The sequence below is a fragment of the Silurus meridionalis genome, chromosome 2, assembly GCF_014805685.1.
Source record: "Silurus meridionalis isolate SWU-2019-XX chromosome 2, ASM1480568v1, whole genome shotgun sequence".
Lineage (NCBI taxonomy): Eukaryota > Metazoa > Chordata > Actinopteri > Siluriformes > Siluridae > Silurus > Silurus meridionalis.
The window spans coordinates 33782614-33799619 of record NC_060885.1 but is presented as its reverse complement, the minus strand read 5'-3'; the positions used below and the strand labels follow the sequence as shown (position 1 = coordinate 33799619).

The window sequence follows — 17006 nt, the reverse complement described above, 5'->3', positions numbered from 1 at the left end:
CTTTATTTTGCTAATCAGTGTCTCCTCACACACATTCTCACACACTATCCACTACTTCCTTGTGTGGATTAGAACACAGCCCACGGGCTTCACACGAAACCTTCCAAAATCACCCCATTCGTCTGAAGTCCTCAGTGACCAATCACAGCGCAGCTCTCACAATAACGCGAAAAACAGTTGCGCCGCACTGCGCATGCGCACACCAAACAAAACCCTTTTAAAGTATTACACAGTTTTATCTAAAACACAAGTTTCTAACCACAGGTAAGTTAATTACCGGGTAATGCTTATAAGTTTGTGTCTCATATAAATCTGTACATGTTTCAGAAATAAAATTAGGTTGAATCACAGGATTTTTTTAAGATCGTGTTTTTAATGGTTATGGCACAGAATATTAATAAATTATGTTTATTGACTGATCAAGGAAAGTAAAAATATCTATATGTATATCATTTTTTCACTCAAATCTGGTCTTAGTCCATTAAAAACTGCATTTAGTGTTTAATTCAAGTGCATCCTCTAGTGGGTGAAAATAGAACTACTACTTATGCAGAAATATTGTTTCAGAAATCAGATATAATGCTAAGGATTTATTTTAATCAGAGGGAATTTAGCCTGAGAATTTCTGTATTGAAGCACAATTTTTACACCTTCAAACCACATGTGGTGTTCATGGATTTTGTGTGGAGAGAGAGAAAAAATCTCAACAGAAAGGAACAGACATTTGTTAGCTATTAAATCAACATTGTTATGCACTCGTCAGCTTAATGAAGAAACATTATTTACAGCAGGCTTTTAAAATGGGCAAAGAAAACCAATGTACAAATGCTTCCTTTACACACACAATCACAGAAAATAATCTTGAGTCAGAAAGAAGAAGAAAATATAGACAACTGATTCCAGGGACACCGATTGACTGACTTATGTTATTAAAATAATTTAGATTTTTGAGAAGCATAAAAATCTCATATGTACAAAAAAAAAAAAAAAAAAAAAAAAGAAACCCTGCAGTTCATACTCCAAAACTTCAATTTGTCTGGAATGTTTTTTTTTTTATCTTGTGGAAACATTTTGGTCATCAGTTTTCATGCAGAAATCAAAAACAACAAATAAAACATTTGTTTGCTCTTCTTCTGCCTCAGTTTCCTCTTTTCACCGGCTCACCGATCAGTTCAGGGCACTGCTCTTCTCCCTTGGCAATTCGGTCGCACTTACGGAGCAGGTCGTAGTTTATTTTGTCAGTTATCACGCTGTCTTTCTTGTACTGTGGATGCTTGGCAACGAATTCCCTCATCCACTTCGCCATGGTCATCAGTTCTCCTGAGGGTGATTACAAGCATGCACAAGACGTTAATTTAAAAAAGGTCCTATGGCAACACTTGAACATCAACAATGAATAAACCGAAATGGCTAGAAAAATAAAAACATTACTGCGGCTTTGCAATATAAGTGGATAAGAAAACACGACTGACTTTTCATAATTTTACCATCGTCATGTTGACCAACTCAGTATGTAAAACAGTGATCACAAGTATATGCAAATCATTTAGCGAACAATTCTGATTTATGTGGGAAAGGGGGCGTGGTCAAACCCTGGTTTGTGAATGGGGTGGGGCCAGAGGAAGAGAGTGGTCACCCCCCCTGTTTGTGTGTAATGAATGCTCTGTTACAGTAGGCGAAGATGATGAGAAAAAGATAAGGAAAAAAACCTTGAGAGAGAAAGAGAAGGCTGATTTTAGAGTGTTACTGAAAATGATCTTTTATTCCCAGCAGATATTAGATCAGGGGTCCAGCCCTTTGTTACAGCCATCTAAATGCCAGAGACTTTTTTTTTCTAATTCATTTTCAAAATGAATTGTATTTAATCATGCCTTTTTAACAAACATTTTCCCTTAGTTATTAACAGAGGTCGAGACACCGATAGTTTGCTCGTTACAAGAGCGGCCTCTAGCGGTGAATCACTGACACCACGGAACAGCGAGTGCTACATTACATTTATTATTTATAATGTATTCATTCATATTTATTTCCTTTGGCACAATTTCATAATTAAGTTTCATGATACTATTTTAACATGGAGTGTTATGCTTGATTGGTTTTTATCCAGTATTCATATTCATTCATTTATTATAATAAACCCTAGTTATTAACATAGCGTAATAATTTGTTGGCTTTACCCACCAACCAAACACAAGTAAATAAATGTTTTGATTCGAGTAGCAATGAAAAAAGAAAAAAAATAAATGATAGTAATAATGCTTTTTTAATAGGCGATATATATATATATATCTCTAAAATAAATGCTAATTTGACTGTTTGGTGCAGAACAAAAACAAATGTAGCATTCATAGGCATAATACATATTTTAAATCGTAAAATATCCACAATAATACGGGTAGTCACTCCGGCCTGTGAAATTTTCAGTTCCAGACCAACCCGACCAGTCACAGAAAAAAGATTTCGGGACCCCTGATCCAAGCACTTCTCTGAGTGACCTGACCATGATATCGACATCCAAGAAACCCACATTTGGTCATGTTGATTCATCTTGGTCATGTTCAGGACACGTGTGATTTTAGCATATGGAACGTAAACTGCACATGGAAAAATAGAACCGTAGTACAGGTATTTCATGCTGTGCGTACCCGATGCTCGCTTCTTAATGAGTTTCAGGTAGTTCAAGATGGTGCATCGTGTGTCTACGTCAACCTCCATATTCTCCAGGTAGCAGTTCAGAATCGGTACAAGTCCCTGGAACACTCCCTCCTTTAAAACACGTTACAATAAACATTTACTTTACGTGCAAAATCAGAACACGTCACAGGAGGCTTGATGGAGGACTGGCTGAAGATCTGTTCTTTACCTTGCCGTTGATGATCGTGTCAATGCTCATCAGAGTGTACTCCTCCTGATCTTCGTCATTCTCAACGCCATTTTTTGATTCAAATAACGGGTTACAGCCTTGAGGGATATGATTTTGGATTAGTAGCTCGTCAGAGCACAGTAAGCACTTCTTCATATTTTCTCAGTATATCTACATGTAATCATTTCGATGAACACGTTCTTCTTATTTACCTTTATAGATGTCCTTCTTGAAATAAAACATGCTTTCTTGCACGGCATTTCGTTTCTGGGCGACTTTCATGTTGTCATCAACCTGAAGAAATATGGTCATATTTTTAAACAAAAAATGACCAAAGTGTTTCAGTATTAGTAACACAAACGCTAAAAAAAAAAAAACCAGACCTTTGACAAAGGAATGAGAAAGTCTAACTTGTAGGAAAGGATCACTCGTGTGAGGAGTACAATGAACACAACATATGCAGCGTTCTCAAAGTCGGTTAACTGAACCTGAGTAGGAGAGAAATGCTTCCGTTACAAATCAGCACACGCTACAGCTGTATAAATATGCATAATTATTCGACTAGCATGCTAATCTGTCAAATTTAATAGCGTTTTGACAAACCACATACCTCCATGGGCCGAAACTCGACTCTCCATCCTATGTCAGAATTTGGAGGAGGTGGTTTGAATCTCATGGTCTGCCAGTTAGTTGACTGAAGATTCTGTACCAAAAAACAACAAAAAAAAGTTAATGCACACAGGAGGAGATTTTTTTACTGCTTTGAAAAGAATCTACTGAAAATAGCATGCAATACAACCGACCACTTAAACACCAAGTACCTCAAAGTGATCCGATTCGTTCTCATCATCCAAATGAATCTTCTCCAGAAACAGTGAAAGTGGGTCACGAATAAAAAGGTGTGCGATGTGCTGGGCCAATAGTTTGTCAATACCTGCAATATTGCTTGTTATTAACATGTAGATTTTGCAACAATGTAATGTAAAATTCTGCTCTTTTGTTTTTTTTTTACCCGCGTCCAGGAGCTGATTGTAGATCTCATCGTCTTTCGTCAATTCTATATCGTTGTATTTTTCCCCACAAAAAGAAAGGTAGCTGTCGATGGAATCGTATCTTGACTTGTGGATCCTGAACTTGTTGTTTTTTAAAGGCTGTAAGACATGAGCACACAGGCCAAAATGCTTACAAGGAATTTCAGAAAAGAAAATGTGGCTTTGATTTAATTCCATAGTTTGAGATAATTTTCAAAAGGATTCTGCTCTGACCTCCAGCCCTCGTTCTTCCCGAGTTCTGTCGTCCACCGAGGCTGAGATAACGCCCCAGCGACAGTCGATATCCGACATGTAGCCACGATAGAAAGGAGAAGCAGCACTGAGGGCCATCTGCAAAAATCGTAACACATTTAAAGCTACAGCTCAGTCAAAAAAAATCAATAAATTAGATCATCAATGTGTTCAGTCGCATATTAGTTTCACATTTTTTAATTATATGAAAAATGAATAGGATTTTTATTTTTTTTATTTAAACATCATAGTCCATCTTACTACCAACAGTTAATAAACTTCCTCAGTAGTAGACTGTATTACAGGCCTGGGGCTGACAAAAAGCACAGATCAGTCAAAATTAAAAGAACACGTTGAACTTTATGCCAACAGCGTTAACCTGTTGATCTGCATCAAACAAAGAATATTTTGCCGTTACTATGAACCTAAAGGTTCCACAACATCTACTTGTTCTTAGGATGTCTTACTGAAGGGAATGTTGGCAGACAAACAGACAACTCGCCCCTCACTCTCCCCAAACCTAAGCCTAATCCTTTATTGTTTCATGGTGTTGAATCTTAAAAATTTTATTAAAATTATATTTACATATGTATCATTACTCACCATTATGGGGCAGAATGTGGCCAGCTGATCATAGAGGTATCGAGCCTCACTGATGCTGCAAGCTTGAAATGTGACCTGAATGATAACATTTTACAGTTAGAAAAGCTTGATAATAAATAAACAAACAAACAACACTGTGATAACCTAATATACTTTATGAACAGCCTCACCTGCAGACAGCAGTTTCCCATTCCAAAGCCCATGGCGTCCATGTAGATGTGGTCAGAGAGGGCTGCGCTCGCCGCCTCCCCGTCGTCCTCAGGAAACGTCTCCACAAATGGATTTGGTGTGTTTTGATCTTTAAAGACTATAAAAGTAAAAAAGATCCACAATCCTTAACACACAACATATTGCCTTCTTTGATATGGAATTTCCGAGACAATCGGGGATAGCGTTACGCCCGCACAGTAATTCAAGCCACCTCGCTTTTGAACAAAACATATCAGGTTCTCAGATGAACTTTATAAAGTATACATTGTATCGGTCTCTCTATACTTTATCAATCCTGCAGTCACATGACCTGCTTATTTTCTTTTTTTACACTACGTTTGCTCTAATTTTCAATAAAGAACATCAAGATTTCTATAAAACTGCATCCAAATCCAACGTACATTTGTGCAGTGAACGAGTTAATATACGACTCACTCGGTACGTTGATGGCCACCTTCTCCCCCCTTCTGTGACGAATGTTCCTGGTCAAAGTGCTGAAACAGACGAATGATAAAACTCTTGATATATAGAAAACTGCACTAGTTTAGCCACAGTAATAATAACGCCGTGACTTTTAGACAGGTCAGAATTGTAGTTACATGCCCTCTTATGAGAACAAAGTACATTATGTATATATTTAATTACATTTTCTTGATTAAAAAAAAAAAAAACTTTCTCCAGATTTACGAGGTACAATTCTCAGTATCCACACCCTTTGTGAAAAACAAATAAAACCTGCTGGAGGCGATAAACCTGAAAGCAAAAAGAGAAAGTAAGAACACTGACCTGAAGCGGGGATGCCTGTTGATTGCTTCATCGGGGAAGAAGAGAGACTTGCTTGCTCCTTTTTCAACAGGAGTTGGCTTTTGTTCTGGCTTTGTGAAACCTGGACAACCCAACCTGAAAAGCATGGATAAGCTGTTAAATGCTAAAAGGCTGAACAAATGCATGACTCTAAACTGATGAAACGAAACAATTTTTAATGTCTAGAGCATGTTTTATTATTACGTATGCGTTTAAACTTTTCTCTCTGGACTTATGGGTGATTATTCTCTATGATTATCATAGATGCAGCATTCAAATTAGTGAATTATCACTGCATACACACAAAGATGATTTTCAGAAAAAAAAAAAAAAAAAAAAGACAAAGAGAGAAAGATGACTATTTGACTCCAGAATAGAGTTTCCAGTCATTATTCCAGTCATACACATAGAATAGCTCGACTCAAAGACCTAAAGAGAACGAGTGCACCACTGCTGGTCAATACAAATGATTAGGAATTGCTGACTGTATGCTCCATGCTACCGAGGGAATGACGTGATGGTGCAGAGAGTCTCGTCTTTGTTGAGCACGGAGCAGCCCTCCCTCCTCCGTTTACCCATGTTGTCCTCTACGGTGTTGAACTCTGACATCGTTCCACCATAAGGCTGCCCCGGCGTGCCCTCAATCATGTAGCTGCCATACTCTGGTCTCCACAGGGTTGGATGGCTGCAGAAATAAAAGGGGGAAAAAAAAACACAAACAAAAACTAAGACTTATCAACTCAGGGATCGGGTTTCAGCTTATCACATATTTGCATTGAGCACTAACAATTACACATGTACACTGTGCATCAACACTACACACATTTGCATGTGCAGAAAAGTCTGAATTATGCAAAATACGTATGTGTAGTATTAGGGGAATTGCACACTTGCTAGTTGTTCAGCAGAGAGGCCATAATAAAGACAATTCATTCCAACTACACTACTATAAACTGGGTCGGGCTCCATATCTCTTTCACATGCCCATGCACTGACCATTTATTTATATATTAACATATTAATTTATATATTTACCTAATAAAAAGCAAGCATCAACTAGTGCATATTACAAAAATTTTGCAAATATGACCATGATGAGAATTCTTCTTCTTAATGATCAGACATTTCAAAAACTGAATATTTAACAAGATGTTGAGTTACTGTTTGTAAAATTAAAACACTGATGCAGAAAATGTATATTCTCTCATAACGAGCTGCACAAACTACGATCTTGCATAGCAAAGGGCAGTAGTGACTCACTTAGGGTTGGCATTTTCCCCCTTTTCTTGCAACGTTTCCAACACTTCATTTCCATTCAGAACAAGACAAGCCTTTTCATTTTTTTCATCCAGTTCTACCAACATGTACTCCACCTGAGCAGAAAAAAAAAAAACAACAGGAAGTGTAAAACAAAATACAAGCACAAACTGCGAGTTACCTTTGTTAATGTTACACAAACAACATTGTTCTTGGACATCCTGATTCAAAAAACGTTATAAACCACAGTACGGGACACCACCTAGGGCTCTTTCACACATTCACATTCCTAATCTGACCCTAACATCGAATCCATTGTTTGGCCAGAGGATTAATCTAAAACTAACAACATTCCAATGCTCGCTCAGCAAAGCGCCCTGATGATACCTTGCTGTATGACAAAATTTACTTTGACCTCTCGTATTTTATAAACATGTTCGACTTACAATTAGTACTTGTTCAGTAAAAACGACATCCTGTACATGACATTTTTCTGCGTTAAACTCCTGAAAACAATAAATTGGAGCCGGAATAAACCTGTAAACTTTTCTAAAATGCACATATATTTATGCAAATGCGTTAGCATAATTGGACATGCAAATAAAAATAAATAAATAAATAAATAAAATAAAAAAAACTTATCCTACGTACATCAAGTACCACATGAAAAGTCATTTCTTGAAATTGAGAGTAAGCAACTGACTGACTCGGACATAAGCTACATTGTGATGTCTAGACTACTGGGGTCAGAGCGTCTCCAAAACAGTAGGTCTTGTGGCATGTTGCTAGAAAGGCACGGGTAAGTTTCTCACAAGGACAAGTGGGTGAACCAGTGACAGGGTCATGGCTGCCAAAAGCTCACTGCAAGGAGCAAAGTCAAGATCCCACAAAAGATCTACTGCATCACAAACTGCTTAAAAAAAAGTGATGTGCCTGTGAAAGAAAGGAATCCGAACACACAGATCATCGCATTTTACGCTGTAGGGGTTTGCTTAGCTTCAGAGCAGCAGGAGCCCTGTACATTACCGAAAGCACCTACAATGAGCACATGGGCATCAGAACTGGACCAACAGAAAAAGGTGGCCTGGTTTGCTCAATCAGGTTGTCTGGCATCACGTGGACAAATAGCACAAAAACGCACTAGGCAAGGCAGGTATCATGGCACGCCTCAAGGGTTAGAGTTCACGTCTTGACGAATCAGAACCATCGGTGGCACAAGGAGGACTTACACAATATTGCACAGGTGATAGCAGAACGAGAGAGGGTGCTTTCTTTCAGCTGATTTTTGAGCATAATAAACGGGACTAAAAAAACAAATAAAATAAAACATTACATTAAAATATGACATGTATGTCACAAATTCTAACACACTGATACATACATAGATAGATGGATAGTAGTGCTGTACGATTAATCGTATCGCAATGTCGGCTTGTGCGATTGTTGCGATTTAATGAATTATTTAATAAATAAGTGCATGTATGGACACATACTTCTGAAGTAAGTAATATTTTCCATGCCACTAACAAAAAACAACAACAAACGTGTACTAATGTGGACGGCGAGCAGATCGACACTGAACTGGTAGCCAAAAACAACGCTAGGTGTTATATGATGATATTTTAGCTTTAAGATCACCAACAGTGAGCAGAGAGGAACTATGTAAGATTCACTAAATCAAAGTGGACTGGACATTTCCTCGCTGACTGCCCCTCCTGCAAATTCATTTACTTACGGTAAGTCTTCCTTCAGTTAATAGACACGGGGCATTAACTATTTTTATTATTATTATTATTATTATTACTATGTTTCATCAAGTGGGCATTCTGACTGTTCACTTGATGAAACAAACTCTTATCGAGTGGACAGTCAGAATGTGTAACATATATTAGTAGTCAATGTTAAAATATAATAATAATAAAAATAGTTAACGCCGTGTCTATTAACTGAAGCACGACTTACCATAAGTAAATTAATTAGCAGGAGGGGCAGGTCAGCGAGGAAATGTCCAGTAGCTAATTAAACTAATATACAGTCATCACACTAAACCAGATGATATCTGCTACATCTCCATGAGAACCGGTGTTATGCGCTAAAATGATCCGCTGCCACAGACTCATAATTATGAGAACCTTTCTGTGATTTTTTCTGTGTGAATGCAATACGCTTCCGTACAACCGCATTATTGACCACAGTAACCGCAACAGGACACTTTACCGCCAAATCCTGCAGCCCTAAAGGACAGACGTACAAACAATTAGTTTGTTTAACTAGTATAACATTGTTATAGCAAAGTACAGACAACGAAATGCATTAAATGTTTTTAAAGCTACCAGAAGTGAAAACAGCAACATTGTGTAAACTGATTTGTTTATAAAGGCGCTTGACATTAAAAAATAGATGCTAAAGCTGTTGAACAAGTTTACTAAAAATGTGTGTATACACATACTACACATTTTTGTGTATTTGTGCATATTATACACACACACAACATATATACATACATACATACATACATACATACATACACACACACACACACATATACACAAAGGAGTTGATAAAATTCCATTGAAAGTGTGTTATCACGGTTATACAGATCTGCACCTGCTGCAGGCTCCATCCACAAAAGCCTCCCTACCCAACGTAGGGCACTCGTTAGGGCGCATGGATTTATCACTGCAGCCGGTATGTAGTGCACCGAAGACAAGGGGGAAGAGGGGCGTTTTAGCCACTGACCTGCAAAGCTAATGGTGCTGCCGAGTTAGAGCCGGATAAGAGCTAGACAGCGTGGCTTCCGAGTTACATCACTGTGTTGTGTGTGTGTGTGTGTGTGTGTGTGTGTGTGTGTGTGAGAGAGAATAAAACACCTCACACTTACCTCATCACCCCATTTGAGCACGTCCTTCTGCCGGTCTTTGACCTTGTTGTAGATGTTAAGAAACTGAACGATGCCGTGTTTCCTCACATGGTCGGCGTACTTCTTCGTCTCGCTCCAGTTCAGCGGGGAGCCTTGTGTCAGCAAGCCCATTAGCGCGACCGGCGGAGGCTTTACCCAAACACACGCACACACGACCTCCTTCAGGAAACTCACCGCCACACGGCCGACTCGATCCCCGGACCTGGTGCTGCTGAGGGACAGAAATAATACGGCGCTGAGGCAGAAAGAAACGCGTTAGGACCGGACACGACAGTGAGAGCGGGGGTGAGGGGGGATGTGTTAGCCTCCTAGCACGGAGACCGTGTGTGTGTGTGTGGACGGGGCCTTAACGGTATTTTTTTCACGGACGGTAACGGAGAGCAGTGAACGGGGGGGTTTACCGGCTGAGAGCTCCTCGCGCTTCGTCTCGTGCGCACTGTGAACCACCGACTGAGGGAGGGATTTTTTTCCCTTGTTCTTCTTCAGCACCGCGCGAGACGCGAGGTCGATCACGTGACCGCGCGTGCAGCGGTTCTGAGGCGCGTCATGTAATGACTCAGCGATTTCCCGCCTTCCCCCCCCCCTCTGCCAGGAGGCGGGCTGTGTTGCCAGGACAACGGAGCTCGCGCCAGAGAAAAGGCTCATCGTGACTCAGCGAAAAATGCAAACAAATAAATACACACACACTATATATATATATATATATATATATATATATACACACACAAATTTATATATATTTATACTTTCTTGTTCTCTTTCTTCATTTTCTTCATCATTTTTTCATCATCCTTTTTTGTCTTCTTGTCTATTTCATTACCTGCTCCTTTATTTTTCATAATCATCTTTTCATTTTATTATTCTTTTCCTCATCATCTTCCACTACTTTTCTTTTCTTGATCTTCTCTTCATCATCCTTTTCATCTTCTTTTCTATTTCATTACCTGCTCCTTTATTTTTATTTTTCATAATCATCATTATTTTCTTCTTCGTTATCTTTTCATCCTTTATCATCATCTTCATCATGTTCTTTTTTTTCTACTTTATCATCACCACCATCCACTGCAAGTTCCACAAGCACATTGTGTCCTAGTAACTCACTGCGTTATCTCTGTTGTACATTGTACTTGGACATTCTGATTCAAAAGTTTCTGAACAGCGGTTTGGGACACCACCAAGGGCTCCTTCACACATTCTCTTCTTCACTCTGACCCTGACATCCAGTCCATTGTTTGGCCAGGGGATTAATCTAAAACCAACAACATACCAATGTGCACTCAGCAAAGTGCCCTTCTTCTTCTTCTCCATCATCATCATCATCTTCTTATTGTTCTTCCCCCAAATTAACAATTAACCACCCAATTAATAAAGTTTTCCCCCAAATTCATCTGCAAAATCGAAAGTTTTTCATAAGACTTCTTTCTGTTGTGTTGTTTTAATTAACAAAACGATGAGCAGAGTAATTTAGAATCCAGTTCATCGACCTCCAAATATACCTGGCAGGTTGCCAATGTATTGAGGTCATGGGTGTTACTCATGTCACCTGTCCGAGGTGTTTTAGATTCCTTCATCGGTTTCCAATTTATATATTTTTTCAGAAATTCAGATCATATCATTTCTTCATTTTGACAATCAGAACTGTCATTTTGCACATCACGCTTTAATTCATAATATCATGGCTTCAAATGGCATATCCTGCAGAAGATGTTTATTTGACTTTTTGAAAAAAAAGCTTGTTCTGATTAGCTGCCAAAACCAGGCAAAGAACCGGTTTGACCTTCTACAACTTTCCAGGAGCTTATGTTTGGCAACATTTGGGAATGCCTTTGGTTTGATTGATTTTGACTAAAAAAATCAAAGTTAGCTGCATTACTGTAAAAAGCCAGAGATGATTTGCATTTGGGTCTGTGTGTGATATTTTTTAATCAGGGAATTGAAACTACTGCAAAAAAGAAAGACAGGAAGACATCAGCGGGATTTTATAGGAACCTTTAATAAATACGCAGAACTTGGTGCATGTACAATGAATCAGCATAAATACAAACGTTTCTCTTCTCAAATCAGTCACATTTTAAAAACACAATGACGTTGTTGTGAAGTTTGTCACATTGTTCAGTTTCCAAGAACCGACGGATATTTTAGAACATGAGCTGCTGGTAGGAATAATCAGAACTCTGGGTAATCAGCTCAGGCACGTAGCTTCGATTCCATTAACCGCTTAAAATCAATTTCACAAAACACACCATCCCTGTTGAGCCTTTTCAACTTCCACATGGACTTTTCCAACGCTTCTTCTGCAGGTGATTATTTTAATATTTTAAGTGTCGGATGGATGAAGTAAACTGCTTCACACTATAACACCTACTCCGGGCAGGTCAGGACTAGCGACGTTAAAAAGGTCAGTTTTTACCACCTTTACGTATTTAACATATAATATGATTAGCTTATGGCCTCACACAGAGCTGTATTTATTTAATAGTAAATCATAATTAAGAAAGAATAATTTTCGCTTTCAGATAATTATCTGTAATTGGCTTTACTGGAACTCGGTACATAAATATCATACTGTTCTGACTTCGGATCGCGATCCACATACTTCCTGATGTACCGCCATTCTATGGTCTAACCTCAAAGGTTATTGCAAAAGGGCTGATGAAATCGTTATAAGCCTTGGCCCCGTTTCAAAATGCGATTGTTGAGCGAATTAACGACTAGATATCTTGTTTTTTTCACCGTAAAACCAAAATCTTAAAGAAAACTTAATTGTATATCAACCTAATTCATCCAAAAATTCAGCACATTAAACCAAGGTTTCACATTCGCTTCAAATTGAAAAGAAATCATTGAATAACATGTTCTTTGACGTTGTAAAATCATCAAAATGGCTTTCTTTTATGCTCGCTTACTAAAATTAAAAGCTAATATAAAATTTTAATGATCAGTTTTTGTAAGAAATGATAAATGTTATGTTTTTTAATAATTTTATTACTATAAATGTGTATGCTGGGCCTGAGTGTGAGACGTATTTCACAGTTGTGAGGAAAAGCTTCAAATATATTATGCATTATCAGTTTAGCTATGTTCCCCTATCCTCTCTCCTATATACTGACCGGAGCAGACGATACTGAGCTGGCCCTGGACTCGCGTGTTTTACGGGTGGGGACGGTAAGAACACAGCATGAGATGCCTACTGTAGCCTCAGGCAGCTCATCGTCCTCAGTCCATTCATTGAGGTCGGGGTTGAATACCTGAATGCATTTCTTGTACTTCTTCTCCACCTCGTTCCATCCACCCAGGAGGTAAATTTTACTATTCAGTGTGGCCACGCCTGCTGTGCTCACTCCTGTGTGCAAAGGGGCAACGTAGCTCCACTGGCCTGAATGAGGGTTGAAACATTCAACTGGCAAGACATCAACCCTCTCCCCACGCCCTCCAAGCTGGCTACCACCAAGAACATAAGCCCGATCACCAACAGTGGTGGAACAGTGCCAGCCTCTTGGAGTGCTCAGGCTGTTTTTATCCTGCCAACTATCTGTTGATGGGTCGTAGGAACAAACAGCCCTGGAATAAGCATTATTGATGTAACCTCCAGTTACCAAGATTTTGCCATCAATGACTGTGCTAGCATGACAGCATCTTGGGACCTCCATTGGGGCTTTCAGTTGCCACTGGTTAGAAGACGGGACATAGCACTCGACAGAAGCCTGGCAGCCATCAGAGTTACGTCCACCAACAGCAAACAGGAGACCATTAAATGTGTTGATGCTGAAATGTGTACGCTTTTGAATCATGCTAGCCAGATGGATCCATGTGTTGAATCGAGGATCATATCTGTGTGGGGGAAAAAAAAACATGCATGTGCTCAGCGATCATGACATTTCTGAAAAGCAGCAGGAACACAACAGGAAAAACATATCTACCTGCAGAAATTGCTGACAGCATGTTTTGCTTGGTTCCTAGCATCATTCTGGTCTTCACCACCAGCTACGTAGAGGAAGCCATCCAGAACAGCGACACACTGATTAAAGCTCTTTGCAGGCATCTCAGTCAGCCTGTTCCAAATGTTGTCCTCATCCATGTAGAGAATGTCCCTGCTGAGGGACTTTTCAGTCAAGGCAGGTCGTCCACCCACAGTAAGCAGCACTTTTTGTCCACCACGGACCTTGGTTCTTCTAGACTGCAGGATGTTTTGTTGGTATGGCAGCAAGTGGTAATTCATGGCGTCCACCAGGAGACGGTGACACTCTGGGTCTTGCATCATCCTTGGAACCGTCTGCACATAGCTGACCAGATCCTGAGGTGTTATGGTGCCAAAGCGAATGTGCGTCAACAGGTCGGGCGCGTACTTCAGTCTCTTCTCGTCGAAGTCCAGCCACTTGATGGCAATTTGAAAGGCTGTGAGCTCAGACGGCAGCTGCAAGGAGTCATCTGTCAAGAAGTCGCTGATCTGCTCATAGGTGAGCTTCAGGAATTGTTCCATCTCTGAGAACTCGATAAAATTCTCACGCATGAACTTCTGGGCTGCCTCCTTGGTTTCTTTCAGGTGGTATGTATCGGCGATGTTGACTACATACATACAGTTTTCGACGCTGATCTCCTGCATTAGGAAGTCGCTGCACATCTTGACCAGGGTGTGAATCTGCAACAGCATGGCTGCTGAAATTGTGCTGCCAATGGTGTAGAGTGACAAGGTCAGTTTTCCGGAGTAGGCATATGTGATCGCCGTGGCCAAACCAACTGGGGAGAGCTCATTGAGGTCGATCTTTTGAAGGGACGGATCCTTCTTGAGAATGTTATGGATGTGCTCGCTACAAGACGCCATCACGACTTTGTGCACATCAAACGACTTGGACTTGGTTGATATGGTCAGATCACACAGGAAGCTGTCTTGTCTCATGTTGCTAAGGCCCTCCAACAGGTTAGGGGCATAGACTGGGTCATTGACCTCTGTTGAGATGCAGTTAAAGCCATTGCCACCTTCCAGGAGGGTGTTGAGCCCATTGATTTTATTGACTGGACTGTCTTCCACCATGATTGTCATCTCATTGATGTCTGCTTTGTTCTTTTTAGCGGCCTTGTTCTTTTTGGGTGCCATGACTGTAGCAGAGGGTCACAGCCCAGACCTTTAATGAGTAAATAAAGATATTTGATATTTATGATGATCTTTGATGACATAATTTCTCTCTAAGAAATACTTTTTATTTCTGCCATTGTAACAGCTTAATTATTTATATCTTTAGCGTGTATTTATAAACTGGTAAACATGTACCTTTAAATGATTAAAGATAAAAGGGTAAAGCTAATGAAAGGAACACCTTATGTAGCATCCCAGATAAACAGTGGCGGTATAAAACGTTCTCAGAGACAACGAAAAGACTTTAAAGAACAGCATGGTTTAAATAAAAATGATTTTTTTAACCTGAAATACTTACATTGCACATTTAACTTTATTACCTTTATAAAACATGATATCTAAGAATACCATTCGTTTTACATTTTTGAGCAAAAAATAAAAGTTGAACATACTTTTTTAAGAGCTGCTATCACAAGATATTGTGCATCAACATGCCTGTCTGTGCATCTGTCACAGTTTATCACTAGCGAGTCCAGGAATAGCAGCAGCAGCTCTGGATCGTTTACCCTAAAGGTCCTTTTATAGGCTTTGTGTCACGGCCTACAACCTCATGCTCACACTATACCTGTTTACGCACATCTACAAATCTAATAAATGTTAAATGACTGCAAAATACATACACCAATAAATAACAAATACTCAATATAAAACAGATATTTTGTTTTACATGAAGTTACTCTGCCATCCGTGAGACTGTGTGCCAGCATGCACAAAATAAACGGTGACAGTTTCTCTAAAAACAAGAAAGGACATTGTTTTTAATTTAACCTCAACCTCATTCTGTTTAATCACAAATTAATAAAAACCTCTGAGTTTATCAGCCCCCCCAGACATACACTTGAATATGACACAAAAAGAGTAGAATACCGGTGATCATACGGATATCTGCATCTCTTTAGAGCATTATGAGCAGGTATAAATGAAGAAAGACACTTCCATCTTACCTTTGCTGAGATGTAATGGGTGCCGGTGAGGGAAGGACTCACAAGTCCACGTTGGTGTGCAGGAGAAGAGACACACAAACACACACACACACAGAATGAAAGAGTGAGAGAGAGACACGCTGTAGTGGTGGTCAGGAGGTCTGAGATGAACCCCTCCTCTCACTACTGACAGAGAAGAGGTGATTGAGCAACAAGGCTCCTCTCTATTACCCTTAATACCCACATCCCCTCTTCCAGCTCATTCATTGTGTGTGGTATGGTGTTGTACACACTACCACGTTCTTAGGAAAACACTTGAAAATCTTGATAAAGCTTTTTTTCTATAGTCAACAACATAAGTATATATAATGTTTGGGAAATAATAAAACATTCACTAGCTAACTGAATTTAAAAGTTCAGACAAACATTGAATAACTGAGAATAATGAACAGTATGATTTGCAGTGTTGATGTTATCAGTGTTTATACATCGTTTGTGTTTCAACTATACTATTATACGTTAGGGTTAAATAAGGGAAGGAATACGGTGAACCTTTCAGCCTACACACTTCATTTGCTTGGCATTAGTGCATAGCATATGAAGCCTGTGTGTACTAGCAGTGTGCACACATTTACAGAATCTGGATTTATTCCATATCTAGAAATACCCGAACTCTACATTTATTACAGCAGTGTTTATAAGAAATACGTCTACGTGCGGTTAAATATGATCTTCGCAATTTGGTAGGCCTAGAGTAAGATCCATTGTTCTTGAAAAAAATTAACCTCAGATCACTTTTATAAATTAAGAATTTAATTTTTATTTATCAGAAGTGTAGATCTGAAATAAATACTTTAAAATAAGTTTTTACATAAGAAAAAATGCTGCAATCTTTATACCAATGTTACCTGACCACACTTATTGTAGATAATATATAATTTGTACTTTACAAAAGGAACATTTTTCATTTAAAACCTATTTTTTTATTATTTATTATTAGACAGACACT

At 39.1% G+C, this 17006-nt stretch overlaps 2 protein-coding genes across 2 annotated transcripts; both read right to left on the bottom strand.

Moving 5' to 3' along the window:
• Window positions 1-577: 577 nt before the first annotated feature.
• Window positions 578-10062, bottom strand: gclc (glutamate-cysteine ligase, catalytic subunit). Its single transcript, XM_046871123.1, has 16 exons — window positions 9902-10062; window positions 7024-7136; window positions 6266-6448; window positions 5746-5859; window positions 5395-5453; window positions 4920-5056; window positions 4750-4824; window positions 4129-4245; window positions 3876-4014; window positions 3685-3797; window positions 3474-3566; window positions 3247-3351; window positions 3076-3157; window positions 2864-2961; window positions 2646-2766; window positions 578-1320 (listed from the first exon to the last, which is right to left on the bottom strand). The coding sequence occupies exons 1-16, from the start codon at window positions 10049-10051 to the stop codon at window positions 1139-1141; spliced, it is 1881 nt and encodes a 626-aa protein (XP_046727079.1). The 5' UTR covers window positions 10052-10062; the 3' UTR covers window positions 578-1138.
• A 1851-nt stretch (window positions 10063-11913) lies between these two features.
• klhl31 (kelch-like family member 31) lies at window positions 11914-16190 on the bottom strand. The gene is made up of 3 exons (XM_046863749.1): window positions 16019-16190; window positions 13861-15063; window positions 11914-13771 (listed from the first exon to the last, which is right to left on the bottom strand). The coding sequence occupies exons 2-3, from the start codon at window positions 15033-15035 to the stop codon at window positions 13039-13041; spliced, it is 1908 nt and encodes a 635-aa protein (XP_046719705.1). The 5' UTR covers window positions 15036-15063; window positions 16019-16190; the 3' UTR covers window positions 11914-13038.
• Window positions 16191-17006: the final 816 nt, after the last annotated feature.

Bases quoted from the DNA above. Each gene is read 5' to 3' on its own strand.
- gclc (XM_046871123.1), bottom strand. From the start codon at position 10,051: ATGGGCTTGCTGACACAAGGCTCCCCGCTGAACTGGAGCGAGACGAAG. The intron at 5,454-5,745 runs GTCAGTGTTCTT...CGTCTGTTTCAG, and splicing joins AACAGGCATCCCCGCTTCAG to CACTTTGACCAGGAACATTC. The intron at 4,246-4,749 runs GTGAGTAATGAT...CGATTTTTGCAG, and splicing joins CCACATTCTGCCCCATAATG to ATGGCCCTCAGTGCTGCTTC.
- klhl31 (XM_046863749.1), bottom strand. From the start codon at position 15,035: ATGGCACCCAAAAAGAACAAGGCCGCTAAAAAGAACAAAGCAGACATC. The intron at 13,772-13,860 runs GTAGATATGTTT...TCCCCCACACAG, and splicing joins GCTGTCAGCAATTTCTGCAG to ATATGATCCTCGATTCAACA.